Here is a 22,976-nt window from a genome sequence, read left to right on the forward strand (position 1 = left end):
CACTTACCCAGCAAAACTGAGTATCATGCTCCAAGGCAAAATATGGATTTTCAATAAAATAGAGAACTTTCAAACTTTCTCAGTGAAAAGACCAGAGCTGAATAGAAAATTTGACTTTCAAACACAAGAATCAAGAGAAACATGAAAAAGTAATCAAGAAAAAGAACAAGAAAAAGAATTCTCAAGGGACTTACTAAAGGTGAACTGTTTTGTTTACATTCCTACATGGAAAGATGATGCGTATGATTCATGAGAGCTCAGTATTAGGGTAGCTGAAGGGAATATGAATATATAGATATACATATATATATGTATATATATGTTTATGTATATATATGTATATGTGAGTGTGTATGTATGTATATATGTATGTGGAGAGAGAGAGAGAGAGAGAGAGAGAGCGAGGGCGCAGGGTGAGTTGAAGATAAAGGGAAGATATCTAAAAGAAATAAAATCTAATTAAGGGATGAGAGAGGAATATATTGAGAGAGGGAGATAGGGAGAGATAGAATGGGGTAAATTATCTCACATAAAAGTGGCAAGAAAAAGCAGTTCTGTAGGAAGAGAAGAGAAGGCAGATGAGGGGGAATGAGTGAATCTTGCTCTCATCAAATTTGACCTGAGGAGGGAATACCATACATACTCATTTGGGTATCTTACCCCAGAGGAAAAAAGGAGGAAGAAGATTAAAAAAAAGGGGGGATGATAGAACGGAGGGCAGATGGGGGTGGAGGTAATCAAAAACAAACACTTTCGAAAGGGGAAAGGGCCAAGGTAGAAAATTCAATAAAGGGGGATAGGTTAGGAAGGAGCAAAATATAGTTAGTCTTTCACAACATGAGTACTGTGGAAGGGTTATACATAATGATACACATGTGGCCTATGTTGAATTGCTTGACTTCTTAGGGAGGGTGAGTGGGAAGGGAAGAGGGGAGAGAATTTGGAACTCAAAGTTTTAAAAACAGATGTTCAAAAATAACAGAAAAAAGTTTTTGTATGCAACTAGAAAATAAGATAGGCAATGGGGCATAGAAATTTATCTTGCCCTACAAGAAAGGAAGGAAAAAGGGGATGGGAGGGGAGTGGGGTAACAGAGGGGAGGGCTGACTGGGGAACAGGGTAAGGAGAATATACACCATCTTGGAGTGGGAGGGAGGGTGGAAATGGGGAGAAAATTTGTAATTCAAACTCTTGTGAAAATCAATGCTGAAAACTAAATCAAAAAAAGTGATTATTTTATACAAATGAGGTGCAAGAGGAAGAAAGGATACAGGGAAATTAGATGGGGGAGGAGGGCTGGTAGTTCTTGTAACATACTTTCGTCGGGAATGAGGGACCAATACATACATATTTAGAAGAGTATAAAAGTCTTCTAAATTTAGAAGAAGTAAAATGGTAGGGGCATAGAGAGGGTGAGAGAGGACAAGGGAGGGACCTTTAGAGGGGAAAATGAGGGAATCCATAAAAAGGGAGGGCATAGAAGGGAGTTTAAATTGATGGGAATGGGAGGATGGGGGGTGTATCCTTTAGGCAAGCAATAGGAGAGCAAGGTAGTGGGTAGAAGTAAAGTAGAGGAGGCAGGAGGGATAGGAAACAAGAGTTATGCATAAACATAAAAACAAAGATCAGGAGTACAGTATGTTTGGGAAAGTTTAAGTGTGTATGTATGTATGTATATATGTATATGTGTATGTATGTATGTATCTATAGCTATAGAGAAACATATCTAAACTCAATTATAGCCTTCAGGGGGGTTAGGGGAGGGAAAAAAGAACAAAGTAAAAAAGTGCACAGAAGAGAACAAAAGAAAGCTCACAAGGAAGCAAAGAAAAGATGGACAGTTTTCAATACAACGTGTATTATTTTTCATGCAGGCTTTCTTGAAATGAAAATTTATTGTTATATATTTTGAATCCTCTCTTATATTCTACTATGCACACAACATGCTTTTTCCTTTCTTACTTTGCATTTAAGTTTCAATATTTAAGTTTATGATATGTTTTGTTTCTTTTCTCTGTTCCACATTGTGTTCTGGCCCTTGAGTCTAAAATAAAAAAAATGTTATATGCCTTGTTTATAATTTTTCTTAAAATATGGGTTTATTTTTATACGTATCATAAAATTATTGTATGTATAATTAGAAAAAAGATACATAATTCAAAAACATTTTGAAGTTCATTATTTCTAAGCATTTATCATTTTTATAATGCATATTTACACGTATACATTACATATATATATAATACTTCTTAGTTCTTCAATTTGTATAAAAGTAGTGGTCTTTCAAGAAATTGGGAATTTTAAGTAGCTCTCTTGTCCTCCTTTCATATGTGAAATGAGGCATGTGGAAGAGATAATCTCGCATTTCTTTTATCTTGCATAATAACAATAACTAGCAATTTTGTAGCACTTGAAGATTTTCAAAGCACTTTACAAATATTATTTCATTTTACCCTCACAAAAGTTCTGGGAGGGAGGTGCTATTATTGTCATCATTTTATCGCTAAAGAATCTAAGAAATACAGAAGTTACATGACTTGCACAGGGTCACACAACTAATGTGGCTAATGCTGGATTTGAACTCAGATCTTCTTGTTTCCTGGTCCAGTGTTCTATCCAATGTGCTACCTAGCACATTAACTTAGTTTTAATATTTGTCATTTTAAAACTTGCTACGAAATTACCATTTTAACCTAAATACAATTAAAAAAACACGAACAGTTTCTTCTTCTTTGTAAAACTTTGGAATAAAACTAGAAATAAGATAAAACAATTGAAATAACATGGGATGAAATAGTGACAATAATATTTGACACATTGTTGCAAGTCAAATATTTAACTTAAGACTGAACAGCTTAGACCTATTGTATCTATAGTGAGACATAGAAATATAAAATATTACAAAAACCTTCCTTTGGATTTCTTGTAGGAGAGCAATTCGAGCTGCATTTAAAAATAAAAGGCGAGCAGCCATCTTGACTACACATTATATGGAAGAGGCAGAGGCAGTCTGTGATCGAGTGGCTATTTTGGTATCTGGACAGTTAAGGTAGGAGCCTGTAAGCATAATATCTCAAATATAATTTCAAAGACATGTAATAAATATACTGCTGGTCTATATTTTTTTTTCTCCTTTAATTTAGGAGGCAGTCCTTAAGTATGAATCAATTTGAGGATATAATTTAGGTCCAAATATGGGTAGTTACCTCACTTAGAACTGATTGATGCATACAGTGAATATAAATTTTTAGTCATGGTATTGGGTAACATTTTGAAAATAGTATTTTGGGATTTAAATATGATACCTTCCATTAAAATGTATAATTTTGTGTTTACATGGCTTAGGGTTCCTTTTTTTTTTTCTTCTAAAACTTCTGCAGGTGTATTGGTACTGTACAACACCTAAAGAGTAAATTTGGCAGAGGCTACTTTTTGGAAATGAAATTAAAGGACTGGATGGAAAATCTGGAAGTGGAACAGCTTCAAAGACAAATTCACCATATTTTTCCAAATGCAGTTCGTCAGGAAAGGTAAAGATTAATAACTTCAGTAGTATTTCTTAATATCACAATTATAGAAAATCTATTCCTATAGGAAGATTTAAGACTTTTCATTTACTGGGGAGTATATGCCTAATTAAAATATCAGAAATGATAGTATAGTCTTAATAGTATAACTGATTTTAGTTCTGCTGTTGACTTGATAATTTTTGTATTCTGATTTATAAGTTCTTTAAGAAAAATGACTTTTTGTGCAATCAAAACATTTTTTAAAAGTGGAATATTGTGGTTCAGAACATTTTATATGTCAAGATAGATTCTTACCTTGAAGCCTCATTGTGTTATGGCCATGAGTTCTTAAAAAATATGCCATCGGTGTATAAGCTTGAATTCAGTGTAGTTTTGGCAACATTTGAGACCTGCTTTCTGAGACCCAATCTAGCCAGTTAGAAGAACAAAACCACATCTGTATTGATAGTCTCTTGAAAAATTAATTAGAAAACAAAAAGTAATATCTTCCTACTCCTACCCATCTTCCATTGAGCCGCCAAAGTGATTTCCTGAAACATAGGTCTCCCCCTCTGTTCAGTAAACTTCAGCAGCTTCCTCATACCTCCAGGATCAAATATAAACTCCTCTTTTTGGCATTAAAATCTATTTTTCTAATGAAATTAGCCTAACAGTCTATATGAGAAAAACTAAGTGGAATAAATATATCTCTTGTCCAAATTATAGCTTTGAGTTAATATGTCAGCACATATGTTTGGGGTAGTCACTGCAAATGAGCCATGAGTTGGATCCAGAATTTGAATAGGTATAATAGAAGGAGGATAGTATTTGGAAAATTGCATATTGTTTTTAAAGATCCCCAGCTGTTCCCTACTCAGTGATTCATGCTTGCAATGTAAGTGTTTTCTTGATGATTCTGTATAATTGCAAATCTGGAATATCACAGTCTCCAAGGAAAATTTGGAAGTAACTCAAAGGGCAGAGATGAATTACATGGTGGGTGAGGTTAAGTTCTAGTGTATTTCCAGTGGTAGTATACTTTCAAGAAGTGGTGTTAGCGATATCATTGAGGAATGTATGATCCAAAAAAGGAAGTGTGCAAGTTAATATTCTGTGGCCAAAAGACAGCAAATGGATGCTCCTTTGGTATTCTTGAAATGTAAAAAGACCTTGAGGACAGTCTCCAGTATATTGATTAGATTATCTTTGGAGTATTACAGAGGATGAGCACGCATAAGAGGGATTTTGATATGTGCTAATAAAATGAATACCTATTTCAATGAGATTGCAACTTTGTATTTTGAAAATAAATTTTATTCATATATGCTAAAATTAGCATTTTTATCATAATTTTGATTTTACCTTCAGAACACAGGAATAGATAATTCATTATTTTTATTGGTTGATATAATGTAGAAACTGTCACTTTATAATTTTTGTAATTTATGCTTCATTATATTTTTCAGTTTTTCTTCTATTTTGGCTTTTAAAATTCCTAAAGAAGATGTACAGTCTCTTGCACAGTCTTTCTCTAAGCTGGAAGAAGGTATGAAATATTTCCGAAGCACCTACAAGGTAGTCCCCAATTTTATAAATGAAGTGTATTCCACAAGACCATTTGTGATTTTGTTGTTTGGAACTCAGAATTCAAATAACTACTGCTAATAGAATCATGTGTAAGTGTTTTTGCACTTACTGGTTTATACTAGATGATTCAGTGTTAGCACTCAGTAATTCTGTACCTCTCTGAAGACCTAGCTAACTTTTCTTGCTAGGCTAGTTCTAGGTGTGCTTCATTAGCTCAGCCACTCATCATTTTATCTTTCTGCCTTAATTCATGGAAAGAATTGATCAAAAGAATCTGAGCTTGAGATAGTCTTTCATGCCAGTTAAAAATGGCTTTGGCCCAGACAGCTGCCATTTGTCTCAGCCACAGTAGAAGGTATGGTGTGATATGCTCTTGATTAAAGTTTATATCAATGGATTCTGACTAACCTAATTTTGACCAAAAAAATTAATACTGTTAAACACATACCTCTTCTATTGTTTGAAAATGTTGATGAGTAAACCATTCTTTTCATGTCATTTTAATAGCTAAACATACTTTTAGTATTGAGGAATACAACTTTTCTCAAGCAACACTGGAACAGGTATAGTAAAGTCAAATAATTTTATCTTAATATTGTAGAACATACACAAATGATGATTGTACAGATCTGTCTCTTAAAGACTTTTTTTAAGTTTTTATTTTTTTTTTTGGAGTGGGGAAGGCAGGGCAATTGGGGTTAAGTGACTTGCCCAAGGTCACACAGCTAGTAAGTGTGTCAAGTGTCTGAGGCTGGATTTGAACTCAGGTCCTCCTGACTCCAGGGCCAGTGCTCTACTCACTGCGCCACCTAGCTGCCCCCTCTTAAAGACGTAAGTGCTATTCGTGTTAACCTTGGTAAGGAAGTAGGGGGCAGCTGAGCAGTGGAGCAGGTAACAGATGGCATCCATATAGCCCATGGGTGGCAGATCAAAGCAGAAAGAAATTTCTCGGCTAGTATTTCTGAGACTGGCCAATTCCAATTCCTCTTGCATCCTTCATACTTTTGGAGGAGGGGTGTTGTGATTGAAATTAAAGTAAACTGAGGCACAAAGTTCTGAGCACATTCAACTTATTGGAAAGCCTAGCTGTTACCAATAAAAAGATCTTTCATCTCCTTAGTCAGTCAGGCTTACCGGCCTTCATGAAGTATAAGAGAATAAGGAATAGGAAGCTCAAGACAATATGATTGGTTTCAAAGTCTCATAGATGATGGAAAACAATCTGATTAGATGGAAGTTGGGAATGAAGGGCTAGCAACAACCTTTCCTTCCATCTTGTTGCTGTGGAAAGCTCATTGGTAATGTCCATCTGCATGACTAGTCAGAGTCACAATGGTAACAGTCCAGACTTTCTTGAAGGACAGCCAGAATTGCAGAGATAACAGACTTCCTGACACCCACCTGCATCTTGCAAGGCTTGTTAGTAAGGTAATAGATCTCCCTTAATTGTGCGTGGGCAGTAAGATGTGTAGAGACAGTATATTTCTTTGAATTAAGGTGATTTGTGGGACAATTTAGCTCAGACAGGAAAGCTGAGCTTTTGAACTTAACTCGGAGACAAACACAGGCAATTTTCCAACATATTGGAGGTGATACAGAATAGAATCAGTTACAAAGTGGAATTAGAATCAGTTTGATTTTCTTAAGGGAAAGGGAATCATCCAAGTATGATCACTTTGTGGTAAAGCAGTGCAGCTTCACGAGTTTGTCATTCCTGCATGGCTTTCCCCACATTGCTCTTTGTTTCCTAATATGCAGTGTCTGCCTGGCAGCATCTTGCATGCTGACCCATGCTACAAGTTGCTTGAGGTCATGGATGTACAGAAGGGTTTGGGAATGATGAATATGTTACAGAGACAACTTACTCCTGTGAGACTATTATGTCAAAGCATCTGTATTAGAGGTTCTAGGTCTCTGGCTGATGTTGGTTGTGGGACTCTCACATTTTTCTGACTAATTTCAGTATCATACTTACACAGAAATTGTGTAAAAATGTCAAATGTTCTTACTAGCAGTGGATTCAAAGATCATGTGTGACTATTCTCTAGTTATATTGCTTTACTGACTTTCTCTTTAATCTAATTTAGTACCATTGATGACTGACAGTGCCATGTGAGTGTGCCAGTTGGGTTCAGTGAAATTATTTGAGAAAGCCATGGCACAAAATCATTCTTTGCTCTTAACTTACAGAGGCTGCTATTTCACTCTTTGTATTTTTAGTGTCAGGAAATCCATTTTGCTACTTGGAATCAAAACTTAGAACCAAACTTTAGTAATTTAACAGATTTCTTTTATCTTCTTTAACACCACATGTATTGGACTTGATTTTTTTCTCCCATCAGGTTTTTGTAGAACTCACAAAAGAACAGGAGGAAGAAGATAACAGTTGTGGAACTTTAAACAGCACTCTTTGGTGGGAAAGAACGCAGGAAGACAGAGTTGTATTTTGAATTCTCACCTTTCAAATCCTCTAAGAGGATTTTTTTTCCTTCCACTTCATATTATTTTTATATTGTTTTAAGATCAATCTTTGTAACATGTCCTGTGAACCATGAAAACGTTTGGGTCATAGGAAATGGTCGTATCACTGCATTTCCAGAGTCCTTTAATTGGAATACTGTGTTGCTGTATTTTGGTTTTCTTTTGTGTAACTAATTGTATTTTAGTGTTACTATCTAAAGGATGTTTAATTCTGACCCGTTTTTTGAGAGAAGTATTTACTGCTGTCATTTTCCTCAGCTTTTACAAGCAGTGTTTCTCTATTTACATATTCACTAATAGTGAAAGAGATCATTTTAGTTTGGACACTACATTGAATTTTTACATTTACTTTTTGGGGAAAAATCCACCTCCACCTTGACTAGAGTATAAGCTTATTATATTGCAGGCCCACTAGGTAAATTTAAGTAACCATGTAACTGACACGTAGGAGGGAGACTCAAAGGATACTACAGACATTTCTTTCTCTCAGTTTTCAGAGTTAAGCCCTCACAAAAAACTGCCGATTGCAGGTCTTTAAATAAACAGTAGTAGAAAAGATCTCTGAAATAGAAGTTTGTAATCAAAAAATGTCCACTAGGTGGCAACCAGAATGAATGGTTTTAGTTCAGATTTTATTAGGTTCTTTAGAAGAATATTCATTATATTTTCAAGCTAATTTAATTGATTTCTGTTTTAGTATATTTTACATGTGGGGGTAATGATATTTCTTCGTCATTATTCATTGTATTTATTATTGATTTGGCTGATACCCTGTTTTTCTGATGGCATAGATGTCTGGGATACTACTACTAGGCTGGGATAATTCAGTTTTCCCTTAATAGATGGAGTATTTTCTCCCCTACTTAGTATAGAAAGGTATTATATTTGCTTCTTGAGAGCCTGGAAGGAGAAAGATTAGGCTTATTAATATTTATTAGTATTTCGACTTCAGACAATCCTTATTTGAGTTTTAGGAATTTTAACCATCATTGGTTACTTTTATTATAGAGATGAGCCGAGAATAAAAGGTACTGTCTATGTTAGGGAACAAACCAGATTTTAATCATTTTCAGAGCTAAAGTATGGCAAGATTAATTTAAGCTATAATTTACTGTAATTATTTCATGTAATAAAATTTCAGACGTGTTATACAGGTATCAGGCAATATGATCTTCCCATTAGCTGCTTAAACCTCATTAATTTAAGCTAGACACTGCCTAGATCCACCAGTGATTGTAGATAGTACCGACAGGCAATACATGGTACTGATGCACAATATGTGTGGCTCACAATATAAGAAGACCAGATGCACAAAAATAACACCTTGAAAAGACTTATTAGGGTGATTATTTACACAATAAAGTGTTATTCACTTTAAAATTATTTATTTCAGGGCTCCTTTAAATAGCAAGTTTACTAATGTATTTTCAGTTATTTGATTTAAGAAAATTAGATTTACTTCAGACTTTTAAGGAACATATCTATTGCGTAATGCCAATTACATCCACACTGAATAGACAGAAATATGTAAATGACTAATATTGTCCCTTTTAATCACCTTGATGATCTTCCCAGCTGATACGGCTTGGTGAAATGTACCCTCAGTAATCGTACTGTTCATTTTGGTTATTTTCTACTGTACCAGCTATCTCTGATTCCTAATTAGTTAAAAAAAAATGATGACTTTGAGTTTTACCTTTGCTCAGTAATGAACCACAGCCTTGAATTTTTGTTGTTTCCCCAGATAATTTCCTTTTAAGATTGTTAAAATTACTTATTGTAACAAAGTTTTCCCAAGATAATATGGATTATAATTCTGTTTTATTCATTTGAGACTGTTTCTTGCCTTGTTCTTTTTACCTTTTTTTGACTTAGGCATTGCTCATTTCTATACTGGCAGCATGAACTTGAATAACACAAGTTGCCACTTGAAAGGCAGACTTAAAATGGCTTATTTTATGTTTGAAACAAATCATTGTTGAAGAGCCCTAATATCACTTATAGCTAAAAATCATTGTAATACATAAGGCTGATTTTTTCTTAAATATCAAGAAGAGGTATCTCACTTGAGGGTATAAATTTTTTAACCATTTGGACACCAAATAAAAAGTAAGGAGCAATTAGCAAGTTATATCTGTAATTTGAAAAAATACTAAGCAAAGAGAAGTTGAACCCCTGAGAAAATCCATTTACATTGAGAAAATTTAATATAAATTTTAGCTAAAATATGCATTCATTGTACAGGAGATTACATGGATTTTTAAAATATCAAATATTTTTAATTCGGTATGTATAAATGTACATAGAAGTAATCAAGCTAATCTTTTTTTTTAGTGTGAAGTTTAGGTTCTTTTCATTACTCAAATTTACATTATTAGCATGGTAATTTAGTTGCTTTTCTGTTGTTTTTTAACATGTGCTCTTGTACCAATTTGGGGGTTTGTGGGCATTGCATTTTTCATGGTGTTTATCCCTGGAGTACCTATTCCCACCCCATGCCCACCCCAAATAGATTGTCAGAAGTAAGGAGTGGTTCTATGCTTCCTTTGGTAACACATTTTTATGTTTTATTTTTATCCAAGTTGAATATGTGGCTAATACAGTCTTAAAAAAAGTAGGGGCCAGTTTCTATATAGTACATAATTCATGTTTATGAAACAATACTGCAATATACAATACAGAAATAGTTATATGTGATAGAACAAATCTAAATCTTACAAGGTCTATTCATCTTGATAAGGGTTGGCTTAAAAAATAAGGACATCCACCTCACTCAGGATATTAATTTTTTTTTGAAGCAGAAATTGGCTGTTGGATAAGGTCAGCCCTTTGTAATAATTATAACTTGAGAAGTGAGGAGCAATAGGAAATATTTATCATAACCAAAATTATATAATTAGGTTTATGGGAGCTTAATTGTTTATTAGATTTATCTCAGGAGAAAAGTTGTCAGGCCTTCATATTGGCATTTTGCTTCTAAGCCTGGCTTCCTTCCTTAAATTCTTTTGATTTTATTAAATTCATAGTAAAAATCTGATAAGCATAGAAAACAATTTTACTTAGTGTTTTATGTTCACTTCATTCTGTTGGGTTTGTACTAAATATGTTCCATATACATTTTTTTTTAAAAATCTCATTTCTTGAAAGCCTTGGGATAAGTGGTGGCTACATATGAATTACATAGGCATTGATTTTGAGCAAATGGAAATAGTTATGTTTTTTATTGTTTTCATCTTAACATCATCCTGTCACCTGACCATCTTTCCTTTCCTTTCCTTGACCTAAATTGGTAAACTTGCCCTTCAAAGTGAAGGCTTTTATTTTTATATGCACATATCTTATTTTTACTTTATAATTGTCAATCTCTTATTTTAACAGGAGAAAAATAATTCACTTATTGAAAAGTCATGATTGTGAGTTAATAATTGTAAATATCCACCTTTATATTTTTTGGTCTGAAAGTATGAATGTAGCCTTTGCTTTTAGGTGGCTGTAACAATTTACTTTTTAATAGAAGTGGAAAAATTTTCTCAGGCTAATACTTTGTTTCTATACAAGTGTGTGACTTTTGGCACGTCTTGTCAGTTCAAGCATGTGATCAACCCCTTTAAAAATGGAAAGTGTGGCACAAAAGTGTATCTGTTTTTTAAAAATAAATATCTTCTTGATTACTGGTTTTTAATGATATGTATTGCAGGATATTGTCTTCACTTAAAAAGGCTGGGGAAGAAATTGTTTTGAGAACATGTGCTATGGTTTTGTTGTCTATGCTGTTAATTGTTTTATTGTCTTAAGTTTTTATGCAAATATATAATTTCTTTTTGTAGTTTTTAGTAATTATTTTGGGTGGTTTAGATATGTCATGCTCTAAAATTGGTCTTATATGAAGCAAACCTCACTTTTTAGTACTACATCATTGCCTGGAATACTACAAATATGTTTGATGCTGCAACCTGGTACAGTTTTTAATGGAAATACTGTTACCCTGTAATAATAAAAAGGTAGTGAGACAATGAATATTTCATTCGATCACACTGAATTTGAGAACAATATTTAAGATACCAAACTAAGTGCTTTGAAAATATGACTTCTGATGTCAATCTATTAAAGAATGAATATTATAGTTCATAAGTGTCTGTTGCCTAAATTCATAACCTTTATCCCATTCTCTAGGGTCTCCTTGGAAGCAACTGGTTAGAACTATTCATTTTAACTTTTGTCTTCATCTGGTATATTCTTAGGGCAAAATTATGTGTGCTTGCACCATGACAGACTCAAAGGGATCTGCTGATTTTCTTGACTGATTTAAAGCTAGACATACAACACCATTTGTCTGCTCATAAAGTCCTATTCCACTTACTCCAGGATTAACCCAGAGTTCCATGTTCAGCTCCATAGAAAAAAGTATGTTTTCTGGGATAATAAAGTCAAAAAGAAATGTCATCAGACATAATGAAGAACAGTAGATGTCTATTTTAGGAAACATTTGTAAACATATCACGTAATAAAATACAAGACTTTATTTAAATTGAGAGTTCTTGTTGATCACACAAGCTTTCACTGGAGGAACAAAAAAACCTCTTTTCATTTGCTTGATACATTCTAGACCATTTCCATTGTAGCATATGTATATTTTTGTATTAAGTATGTTTCTTTTAAGTAGAATGATAATAGGTGGTTTTTAATCCATTTTGAAAACTATGACGAATGTAAAATTTGACTTGTTTTCTAGCGTTAGTTCTTTTTAATGCCTAGAGGGAATTACATGCATTTTATTTTTTAAAAGGTATTTTATTGATGACTTTTATATTTTACTGCCATTTCCCAGTAAATCCTACCCTCATTAACTCTTCATAATAAAGAAAAATAGTTTAACAAAATAAGCAATAAGTATGTAACAAGATTCAGCATTCTGCATTAATAACTACTAATATAAAGAGAGGAAATGTTTCATCATTCCTCTGGAGTCAGGATTGCCATTTCATTTACCCAAAACTTTCACCTAAAATTAATGAATCAAACTAAATTTCTACATCTTCAAAAGCTGACATTCCTTTATTAAAATACAGGAATTGTTCTTTGAACGATTCTTTTTTCTGTATTTTCTTTTTCTTTTCTTCTCTTCTCCCCTTTACTAGTAGAAAAACAAAAAAGCATACAAAATTGACTGAAATTGTATCTTCAATTCCTCTGTGTGTTAGGTTTTCATTTATGGTGAGAATGTCAAAAGAAATCTGGTTTGGTTCCTCCAGCAATGAAATGAAAGCAGAACCATAAAGAAGCTGCCACCAAGAGAGCTGACAAGTCTCTGGAGAGGTGATTAATATCTTGGCAGAACTGACTTCATCATATTCCCAAAGGCAGCAAGTGCTGTCCTCCTTTCCAGGAATTCACTCCCTTCTCATCTCTGCCTTGTCAAATGTCTGGTTTCCTTCAGAGCTCAAATCAGATGCCGTGTCCTAAGTGAGGCCTATCTTGACCTCCCTGCCTCCTCCTCCTCCCTACCCTCACCCTTCCCCAGTTGCCAGGGCCTCTAAAAATTAGATTTATTCTTATTTAGTGTATATGTGTGTATATTTATTTTTAATTTATCTTTGTTGTCCTCCTACCCCCTGACCATATCAAAAATGAGTTCCTTGAGGACCAAGACTGTTTCTGAGCGAGTGAAACATGCCATAGGACTTTGGGAATATACAGACATTTCACACTATGCCCCGTGTAATGAGCAAACAGACAACCACGAAGAGAAATTGTAGTTTGTGTACCCAGCGTCTTCTGTAGGAGAAGAATAAGTAGTAAAATTCTATGAAGAACTTGACAGTATCTTCTAAACCAGAAAAATGACTAGTTGAGAGTGTTAGAAAGCACTGGACATGATGATCATCAGGCAGCTTCACAGAAAGTTAAATTGACTATCTTTCTACAGGCCAGATTGGTTACCAGTGTGTGTCATTTAAGACTATATGATGTCTATATGATGCAGCAGAGGACTAGGGCTGTTGCTCAGTCCTATCCAACTCTTCGTGACCCCATTTGGGCTTTTCTTGGCAGAAATCCTAGAGTGGTTTGTCATTTGCTTCTTCAGCTCATTTTACAGATGAGGAAACTGAGGCAAACAGGGTTTAGTGACTTGGCTAGGGTCACGCAGCTAGTAAGTGTCTGAGGCCAGATTTGAACTCAGGAAGATGAGTCTCCCTGATTTCAGGCCACCAATACTCCTATCTTCACAAAATTAATCCACAATGCCAATGTTTTACTGACCACTGAAGAGCAATTCACTAAAATAATTTAGTCAAACTCCAATAACAACATCAGTAACAGTAAATATATCATTTATCACCAAATTACCAGCAAGATGTCAAAAAATGGCTATAATAACAATGTAATTCTACTTGCATATCAACAAGCAATTATGTAAGAGCAGCTTCTCTGGCACTATCACATAACAAGTAATGTTCGTATGCAGTATAACAGCATAGATTTGGGATTGTGGTAACAATCATGCAAGGTTAAAAACAAAATGCAAAGAAATTAACAAAATTAAGAAAATAGAATGCAAGATTCAAATACAATCTGTGAAAGTAGAAAGAAAAGAAAATATGACAAATAAAAGTGTACTTAAAGAGGAAATTGCTTGTTGAAAAAAAAATTAGGAAAGTACAAAGTTCAAAGAAAATTCACAAGATCTTCCTCAGAATGAGTCAGTGTTGAGCTAACTTAAAACTTTAAAGCTATAAAAGAAGAAATTATAAAACATCTTAAAATTCAGAAAAAAGTAAAATTTTGCCTAGGCACATTAAATGTATTCAGCAATACAGGAAATTCACTAAAAGAAGCAAACTATAGAATTGGAATATTATCTAAACCTCCAAATCAGAGGAAGTGAAATTAAAGTAAAAGAGAAATACCACATGTAGGTACCACCTGTAACCAACAGATAACTATGGAGCTAAGTTGGTTGGATAGGGTAATGGCGGCATCAGAGGAAAGTCCTACAGGGAGAGAGTATGAGATGTTGCAACAGGACTTGACAACTGATTGGATATTTTGGGGGAGAAAGTGAGGAGTTGCTATTAGCCCCTCCCAACAGAATAATGTGTATGAGCCTGACCTTCCCAGGCCATAATCTCATATCACTGAGACATCCAGAAGCATGCCTTCATCACATCTTAAACTTTGGCTGTGTGACGTGGACAAGTCACTTAAACTTTGAGTACTTCAGGCCTCTTTTCAGACCTTTAGTCTTGCTTCTCCAACTTCCTATTGGGCATCTTTAATTGGATGTTCTGTAGGCATCTAAACAATATGTCTAAAACTGAACTCATTATCCCCCAACACCCCAAACCATCCCCTTTTCCTAGCTTTTTCATTACTGTAGAGGTTACCACCATCCTCCCAGCCACCCGGGCTCACAACCTAGATGTCATTTTCAACTCTCATTCCAAACTATCCAAATCCTGCTGATTGTACCTTAGTAACAACTCTCATATTCACCTGCTTTTGTGTATCCTGGCACTGCCCCGTCCCTGGTGCGGGCCTGTATCACCTCAGAACGAGACTTTTCCAATAACCCTGCTGTTTGTGTTTCCCTGCTTCAAGTCTGCTTTCTTGCCAGCTATCAAATTGATCACCATAAAGTGGAGGTCTGACCCTACCACATCCTTATTCAAACCCAGTGACTCTCTGTTACCTCCAGGATCAAATATTAAGTTCCCTATTTGGTTTTTAAAGTCTTTTACTTCCCCTCTGCCCTCTCCCTGTTTCCTTCACTGTACCAGAGTATAGTGACACTAACCTGCTTGACACTCCTTGACCAAGATACTTCATCTCCTCTACATTTTCAGTAGCTGCACACCATGCCTGGAATTCTCTCATTCCTCATCTCCCATCTCCTGGTTTCCCTGGCTTTCTTTAGGTCTGAGCTAAAAATTTGACCTTACTTAACAAGCCTTTCTCAATCCCCTTTAATTCTGGTGCCTGTCTTTTAAGACCATCTCCAACTTACCCTGCATATAGCTTGCTTGTACAGGGTTGCTTGCATATTGTTTTCCCATTCAACTGAGCTCCCTGAGAGCAAAAACTATATTTTCCCTTTCTATCTTTTATCCCTTAGCACAGTGCCTGGCACAAACTGGGCACATAAGATTGTTGACTTAAATTGGCTTTAGACAGCTTTCTAAGAATATAAGTGCTATTGTTGAGGTTTAAGGGTGCTGATGTTGAAGTCAGGGAACCATATGTTGAGATTTTAGGGGTGCTTGGGATCCCAAAATACCAACATACTGGGTCCTGCCTAATGAATTCCACCCAAGCCTTCTAACAGCCAAAGAAAACCAAAGTTTATTAAAGATTTTCCATATTGGGTAGACCTAGGGAACCTGAGCATTTGTGCAGCTAATGCCAGCAGGCCAGATTGAATCTAAGCCAAGCTAGATTGAATCTGAGCACCTTCACAGAGACAAGATGAGACCTATATACAGAAAGAATGTGGGAGGGATCTAGGGGTGGTCGTGGGGTGATGGGAGGAGGAGTCTAGGGAGGGACTTGAGGAGTCTAAGGAGGATCTTGATGGGACTGGGGTGACTAGAGATCAGACTCCAGGAATGGGATTAAGGGTGGGAAATAGCTGATGGCTACCTGGAGATTTTCTTCTAAAATATGTAATAACTTCAACATATCACTTTCCCTCAGCTCAACTCACTCTCTAGACCTCCATCTCCTGGGAAAGCAGACTTGTCCACTTTAAGATGACTCTGCCCTGAAGCCTGTTCTCTTTACTTGTGAGTTCTTGTCTGGGATCATGATTTCATGATGTACCCTAGTCATATTTTCTTGACTCCCAACTCAGCTCACTCCTTGGACTACCTCCTCCACAACAACCTTGACCTCAGTAAACTCAGCCCTTTATGTTTAGCCTTGCGCTGGGAATAGAAAGTGAGGCTGGTGACTTTGCACAGCTCTCCCTCACTTAAATTCAGTTCCCTTGAAAGTCATGGCTCAATCTTCCTGATGTCATGGTCCTCTTTGAGAAGGAAGGAGAAACCACACGCAAGTCTTGCACAATGTATTGTCTTCTGCTATTAGGCAGCTAGGTGATGCAATGAGTACAGCAGTGGACCAGGAATTAGAAAGATTTGAGTGTATAATCCTGCCTCATATGCTAGCTATGTGACTCTGAGCAAGTCACTTAACTATCAGCCTCAATTTCTTCAGCTGCAAAAGCAAAAAAAAGTAGGGATAATAATAGCACCTGCCTCTCAGGGCTTGCGTGAGAATCAAATGAGATACCTGAAAATTACTTTTCAAAATCTTAAACATAAATGCTAGCTATTATTAGAGTAGGGACAGTGATGTTTTCCTTTCTCTAACTCTAGCACCTAGTAGTGTAGTAAGTACTTAAATGTTTTTTCTTTATCTGTCTGTCTCTCTGTCTCTCTGTCTCTCTGTCTCTCTCTCTCTCTTTCTTAAAAGCATCAGTCACTCTTATTATTAACCCAATAATTTTTACCTTCCTCCTTTCCAAATCTTTCTCTCCCCTATTAAAAAAAATAAAAGAATAAAACTTTGTAACAAATATACCTAGTCAAGAAAGTAAAATTCTCACATTGGTAACGTCAGAAAAGGGGTAGTTAGGTGGTGAAGTGGATAGAGTATTGGTCCTGGAGTCAAGAGAAATGAATTTAAAGCATTCTCAGACACTAGGTATGTGATCCTGGGCAAATCACTTAACCCTGTTTGCCTCAGTTTTCTCATCTGTAAAATGAGCTGGAGAAGGAAATAGCAAACTATTCCAGTGTCTTTGCCAAGAAAACCCAAAAAGGAGTCAGAAAGAGTAGGACACGACTGAAAATGGCTAAACAACAACCACAAAGTCTGAAAATATTTTTTATTCTTCATTTCATCATCAATCATCTGGAGTCATAGTCAACTATCATGTTTATTAAATTAAATCTTTCAAAGGTGTTTTCCTTTATAATGTTATTATATAAGTTATTCTGATTTTACTTGCTTCGCAGTGCATTAATTCATTCAAGTCTTTCCAAGTTTCTCAGAAACCAACCTCTTTGTCATTTCTTGCTTTGCAGTAATATTCATTTGTATTTACATACTATGATTTTTCAGCCATTCTTCAGTTAATGAACACCTTCATTTCTAATTCTTTCTTATAACAAAAAGAGCTGCTATAGATATTTTTGTATATCTCCTTTTCCTAGTTTTTTCATCACTTTGGGCTATAAGCCTTTAGTGGTATTACTGAGTCGGAAGAAATGCATAATTTAGAGACTTTGGAAGCAGAGTTCCAAGTTGTTTTCCATAATGTCTTTCCAATTCCCAATTCCACCACAGTATATTCATTTTCTAGAGCCCCTCCAGTAATTGCCACTTTTCCTTTTTTGTCATCTTTGTCAATCTGATAGCTGAGGTGCAACAGCTTTCCTTATCTTCAAAACACCTTCACTTGATTCCACTGCCTCTTCAGTAATCATCTTATGTCTCCCTTTCACAGCCAAACCTCTAGGAATAGCTATTTATACTTGTAACTCCTACTTCTACTCTCAATAATTTCTTAATCCTTTGCAATCTGGCTTCTGACCTAATCACCTAACTGAAAATGCTTTCATCTAAATTACCGATGACTTCTTTGTTGAAAATCATGACATTTTTTTCAGTTCTCCTTCTTCTTGAAGCACCTGTCCCTCTCCTTTCTGGGTTTTTGTGACACTGAACACTCTTGGTTCTGATCCTATTTGCCTAGCAGATCCTTATTTGTCTCTGCTGGATTTTCATGCAGCCCACTTCCAATAACTGTGGGTGAACCAAAATATGCTGTCTATTCTCTCTATCTACACTTTCCTGTTGACATCAGAATTAATAGGTTTATTATCATGGGTCTGCAGATGACTACCAATTTATGTATCCAGCTTTCATCTTTCTCCTGAGGCTTCAGGTCTATATCACTAACAACGTGGGTATTTGCAACTGGATGTCCCATAACCATCTCAAACTTTAGATGCATATATTAGAACTCATGCTCCTCCTTTACTCTTTATCCCAAATCGACTAATGAGTTTCCCTATTTCAGTCATGGGCACTAATGATGTCCTTCCTGTCACCTATGCTTGCAACCTCAGCATCATCCTCAAATCTTTCCTCTCCATCACCCCACCATATTCAATCAGTCATCAGATATTGTCAATTCTATCTTCCCAACATCTTTCTTCTGTCCCCTTTTCTCTGTGCATATGGCTACCCTAATTCAGAGGCTCATTATCTTTTACTTGGATTTGTTCAATAGCTTCCTAATTAGCCTCCCTACCCCTTGTCCAACCCAAATACAATCTATCTTGCACAGAGTTGCCAAAATGGTATTTTTTTTTAGCTTTTATTTATATTTTATTTTTCCCTGGTTACACACAAAAACAATTTTTAACATTCATTTTTAAAACTTTAATTTCCAAATTCTCTGCCTTGAGAAGGTAAGAAATTCAATATAGGTTATATATGTGTAGTCATGCAAGACATATCCACAACTGTCATGTTCTGAAAGAAATATAGACAAAAAAAACCTCAAGAAAAATAAAAAAGGTAAAAAGTATGCTTCAATCAGTATTCAGACACCATCAGTTCTTTCTCTGGGGATGGACAGCATTTTTCATAATAAGTCCTTCAGAGTTGTCTTGGATCTTTGTATTGCTATGAATAAGTAAGTCATTCACAGCTGATCATCTTATAATATTGCTATTACTTTGTACAGAGTACATTTCACTGTGCATCAGCCCATGCAAGTCTTTCCAGGTTTTTTCTGAGAGCATCCTGCTCATCGTTTCTTATAGAACCATAGTATTATTCCACCATAATCACATACGACAACTTGCTCAGCCATTCCCCAATTGAAGGTCTTCCCCTCAACTTCTCATTCTTTAGCCCCAGAAAAGAGCTGCTATAAATGTTTTTGTACGTATAGATCCTTTTCCTTTTTGGTTTTTATCTCTTTGGGGATACAGAAGTAGTAGTGGTATTGCTGGGCCAAAGGGCATGCATGGTTTTATAGCCCTTTGGGCATAGTTCCAAATAGTTCTACAGAATGATTGAATCCATTCACAACTCCATCAACAATGCATTAAAGTCTCATTTTTCCTACATCCCCTCCAATATTTGTCATTTACCTTTTCTGCTCTGTTAGCCAATCTAATAAGTATGAGGTAGTATCTTATAGGTATGAGGTAAAAATTGTTTTAATTTGCATTTCTCCAATAAATAATGAGTTGGAATATTTTTTATATGGCTCCAGATAGCATTGATGACTTCACTGGAAAATTGATCGTCTCTTTTGATTATTTATCAATTGGGTAATGGCTCTTACTTTTGTAAATTTGACTTAGTTCTCTATATGTTTGAGAAATGAGGCCTTTATCAGAGAAACTTGCTTCAAAATTTTTTTTCAGTTACTATTGCTAACTGTATTTCTTCCTATTTATTCTATTCTCTCTCTCCTTTCACCCTGTCCCTCCTTAAATTTGTTTTGCTTCTGACTACTTGTAATGGTAAGCAGGGTGGGACTTTTTTGTTGTCTTTTGTTTTGGAGTGCTTCTCAGCACTAAGGCAATCAAGAATCTTTGATTGAATGAGAGTCTTTGATGACCTGCTTAAGTCACAGGAAGGCTTAGGTCGTATGGGTTTGAGTCGCATGGTTGTGATACCTTCTGACCCTGAAGAAGCATATATGTACCTTGAGGTTAGCATTTTGCTTAGGGCTCTCACTCACTGGAAAAGTGTCATGTGATTTGACCAGATAAGACTCTGGGTAGCCATTGTTAAGGAGCCCCCGGCTTTGAAAACCCAGATTTTAGTGCTTCTCTCTCTCTGATAACTATGTATGCTATAGTCAGATAGAAACCTGTCTGTTGATCTGTTTATATTGTCTCTGTTTGCAATTGCTATTTGTATTTGCTCTGAAGTTCAGGGTGCCGACTTTTTGCCTTGAACTAAGTGAATGATATATGTATGTTTAATAAAGTAAGATTGTAAACCTGTGTTTAACCTTATTAAGTCCTTTATGATTTACATTTCCTATTTACCTCTTAATGCTTCTCTTGAGTCTTTATTGGAAAGTCAGATTTTCTATTCATCCCTGGTATTTTCAAAAGAATCCTTGAAAGTCCTCTGTCTTACTGAATGTCTATTCTTTCCCTTGAAGGATTACACTCAGTTTTGCTGGGTAGGTGATTCTTGGTTCCTAGCTCCCTTGCTCTCTGAAATATATTTCAAGCCCTCTGATCCTTTAATGTAGAAGCTGCTAAATCTTGTGCTAACCAGATTGTGACTCTATGATACTTGAGTTGTTTCTTTCTGACTGCTTGAATATTTTCTCTTTGACCTGGAATTTGGCTATAATATTCCTGGGAATTTTCATGTTGGGATCTCTCAGGAGGTGATTGGTAGATTCTTTCAATTTCTATTTTACCCTCTGGTTCTAGAATATCAGGGTGGTTTTCCTTGATAATTTCTTGAAAGATGATGTCTAGGCTCCTTTTTTGTCATGGCTTTCAGAAAATCCAATAATTTTAAATTATCTCTCCTGAATCTATTTTCCAGGTCAGTTGTTTTTCCAACGAGATATTTCACATTGTCTTCTATTTTTTCATTCTTTTGGTTTTATTTTATTGTTTCTTGATTTCTCATAAAGTCATTAGCTTCTACTTGCTCCATTCTAATTTTTAAGGAATTATTTTCTCCAGTGAGCCTTTGTACCCTCTTTTCCACTTGGCCAATTCAGCTTTTCAAGGCATTCTTCTCCTCATCGCCTTTTTAGACTTCTTTTACAATTTGATTTAGTCAGTTTTTAAGATGTTATTTTCTTCAGTATTTTTTGTGTGTCTCCTTTACCAAGCTGTTAACTATTTTTCATGATTTTCTTGCATCACTCATTTCTTTTCACAATTTTTCCTCTGCCTCTATTACTTGATTTTCAAAACCCTTTTTGAGTTCTTCTATGGCCTGAGACCAATTCATATTTTTCTTGGATGCTGTGGATATAGGAGCTTTGACTTTGTTGTCTTCTGAGTGTGTGTTTTGATCTTCCTTGTCACTATAGTAATTTTCAGTTGCCAGAGTTTGTTGTTGTTTGCTCATTTTCACAGCCTATTGGTTGACTTTTAACTCTTTGCACAAGTTGGGCTCTGCTTCCATGGTGGAGGGCATACTGGCCCAAGCCTTAGGGGTTTTGTGCAGCTATTTTCAGAGATACTTCTAGTGACCTGTAAGTTTTCAGTTCTTCCAAGGTAGTATGATCTAAGGAGAGTTGTTCACTATTCTCCTGGCCTGTGCTCTGGTCTTTGAGCAACCACAAGCACTCCTTTTCTGCCCTGGAAGTGTGAGGACAGCTCCCCCTTTGCTGTGGCTGCCAGCTCTGCTGTGCTGGTGCTTGTTCTCACCCTGGGATAGCCACCCAGGACTGCCACTCAGATCGGAGTATGAGCAAAGCAACAGAGTTCTGCCTCAGTGCTAGCAAAATGACCCCTGTAATCTCCTTCTGATCAGTTATTCAACCTCCTTATTGTCTGGAAGCTCTGGAAGCAGCCACACCATGGCCACTGCCACCAGCACTGCTGCTGCTGCTGCTGATTCAGTCACTCTCAGGGCCTGCTCCTTGTTTGCTGGACTGGCCTGTGCTGGACTTCGCTCCACTGATGCTGCCCTTCCAAGTTTTCTTGGCCTGGAAATTTGTTTCATTTGTCTTTTTGTGGGTTCTGCTGCTCTAGATTTGTTTAAAGTCATTCTTTAAAGGTATTTGGAGGGGTTTGGGGAGAGTTCAGGTGAGTCCCTGCCTTTACTCTACCATCTTGATTGGCTCCACCTCCCAAAGTGGTATTTTTAAAGGTTAGATCTGACCTGTCACTTCCCCCCCTCAAAACCTTCAGTGGATCCCTATTGACTCTGGTACAAAACACAAATTTTTCTGTTTGGTGTTCTGGTGTTTGGTGATCACCTTTGGTGATCTGACTCCAGATTACCTTTGCAAGGCTTACCATATATTATTTCCCATCATGTACCCTGTGCCCTAATTATTCTTCTCTCTGCTCTTTGCATATACTACAACATTCCCTTTCTTGTTTCCATGATTTTACTCCTGCACTTCCTTCTTCTCCTCTGCATCTTGGAACACCTAACTCACTTCAAAGGTGAGCTCAAACACTACCTCCTACAAGCCTTTCATGATGCCTTCAGCTGCAAAAATTAATATATATATATATATATATGCATATATATTTATATTTACTTACATACATACAGTTTTGCATATGTTTTTCTTGATAGAATTTATATCTATGTTGTATGTATGTTATGTGTATGTTGTATATGTTTTCCTTGATAGAATTTAAGTTTCTTTTGGGCAAG

The 22,976-nt window shown here is 35.9% G+C and overlaps 1 protein-coding gene across 1 annotated transcript in view; it reads left to right on the plus strand.

The window, feature by feature from the left end:
- ABCA5 (ATP binding cassette subfamily A member 5) overlaps positions 1 to 11,705 on the plus strand; it is a 119,812-nt gene extending 108,107 nt beyond the window's left edge. Inside the window, exons 35-39 of the mRNA XM_036755886.1 lie at positions 2,930 to 3,049; positions 3,381 to 3,530; positions 4,976 to 5,055; positions 5,604 to 5,659; positions 7,439 to 11,705. Of these exons, the coding sequence (XP_036611781.1) occupies positions 2,930 to 3,049; positions 3,381 to 3,530; positions 4,976 to 5,055; positions 5,604 to 5,659; positions 7,439 to 7,546 (514 nt within the window). The 3' untranslated portion in view covers positions 7,547 to 11,705. The remainder of the gene's footprint in view (positions 1 to 2,929; positions 3,050 to 3,380; positions 3,531 to 4,975; positions 5,056 to 5,603; positions 5,660 to 7,438) is intronic.
- The last annotated feature ends 11,271 nt before the right edge of the window (positions 11,706 to 22,976 follow it).

Source organism: Trichosurus vulpecula, chromosome 4, assembly GCF_011100635.1.
Source record: "Trichosurus vulpecula isolate mTriVul1 chromosome 4, mTriVul1.pri, whole genome shotgun sequence".
NCBI classification, from domain to species: Eukaryota; Metazoa; Chordata; class Mammalia; order Diprotodontia; family Phalangeridae; genus Trichosurus; species Trichosurus vulpecula.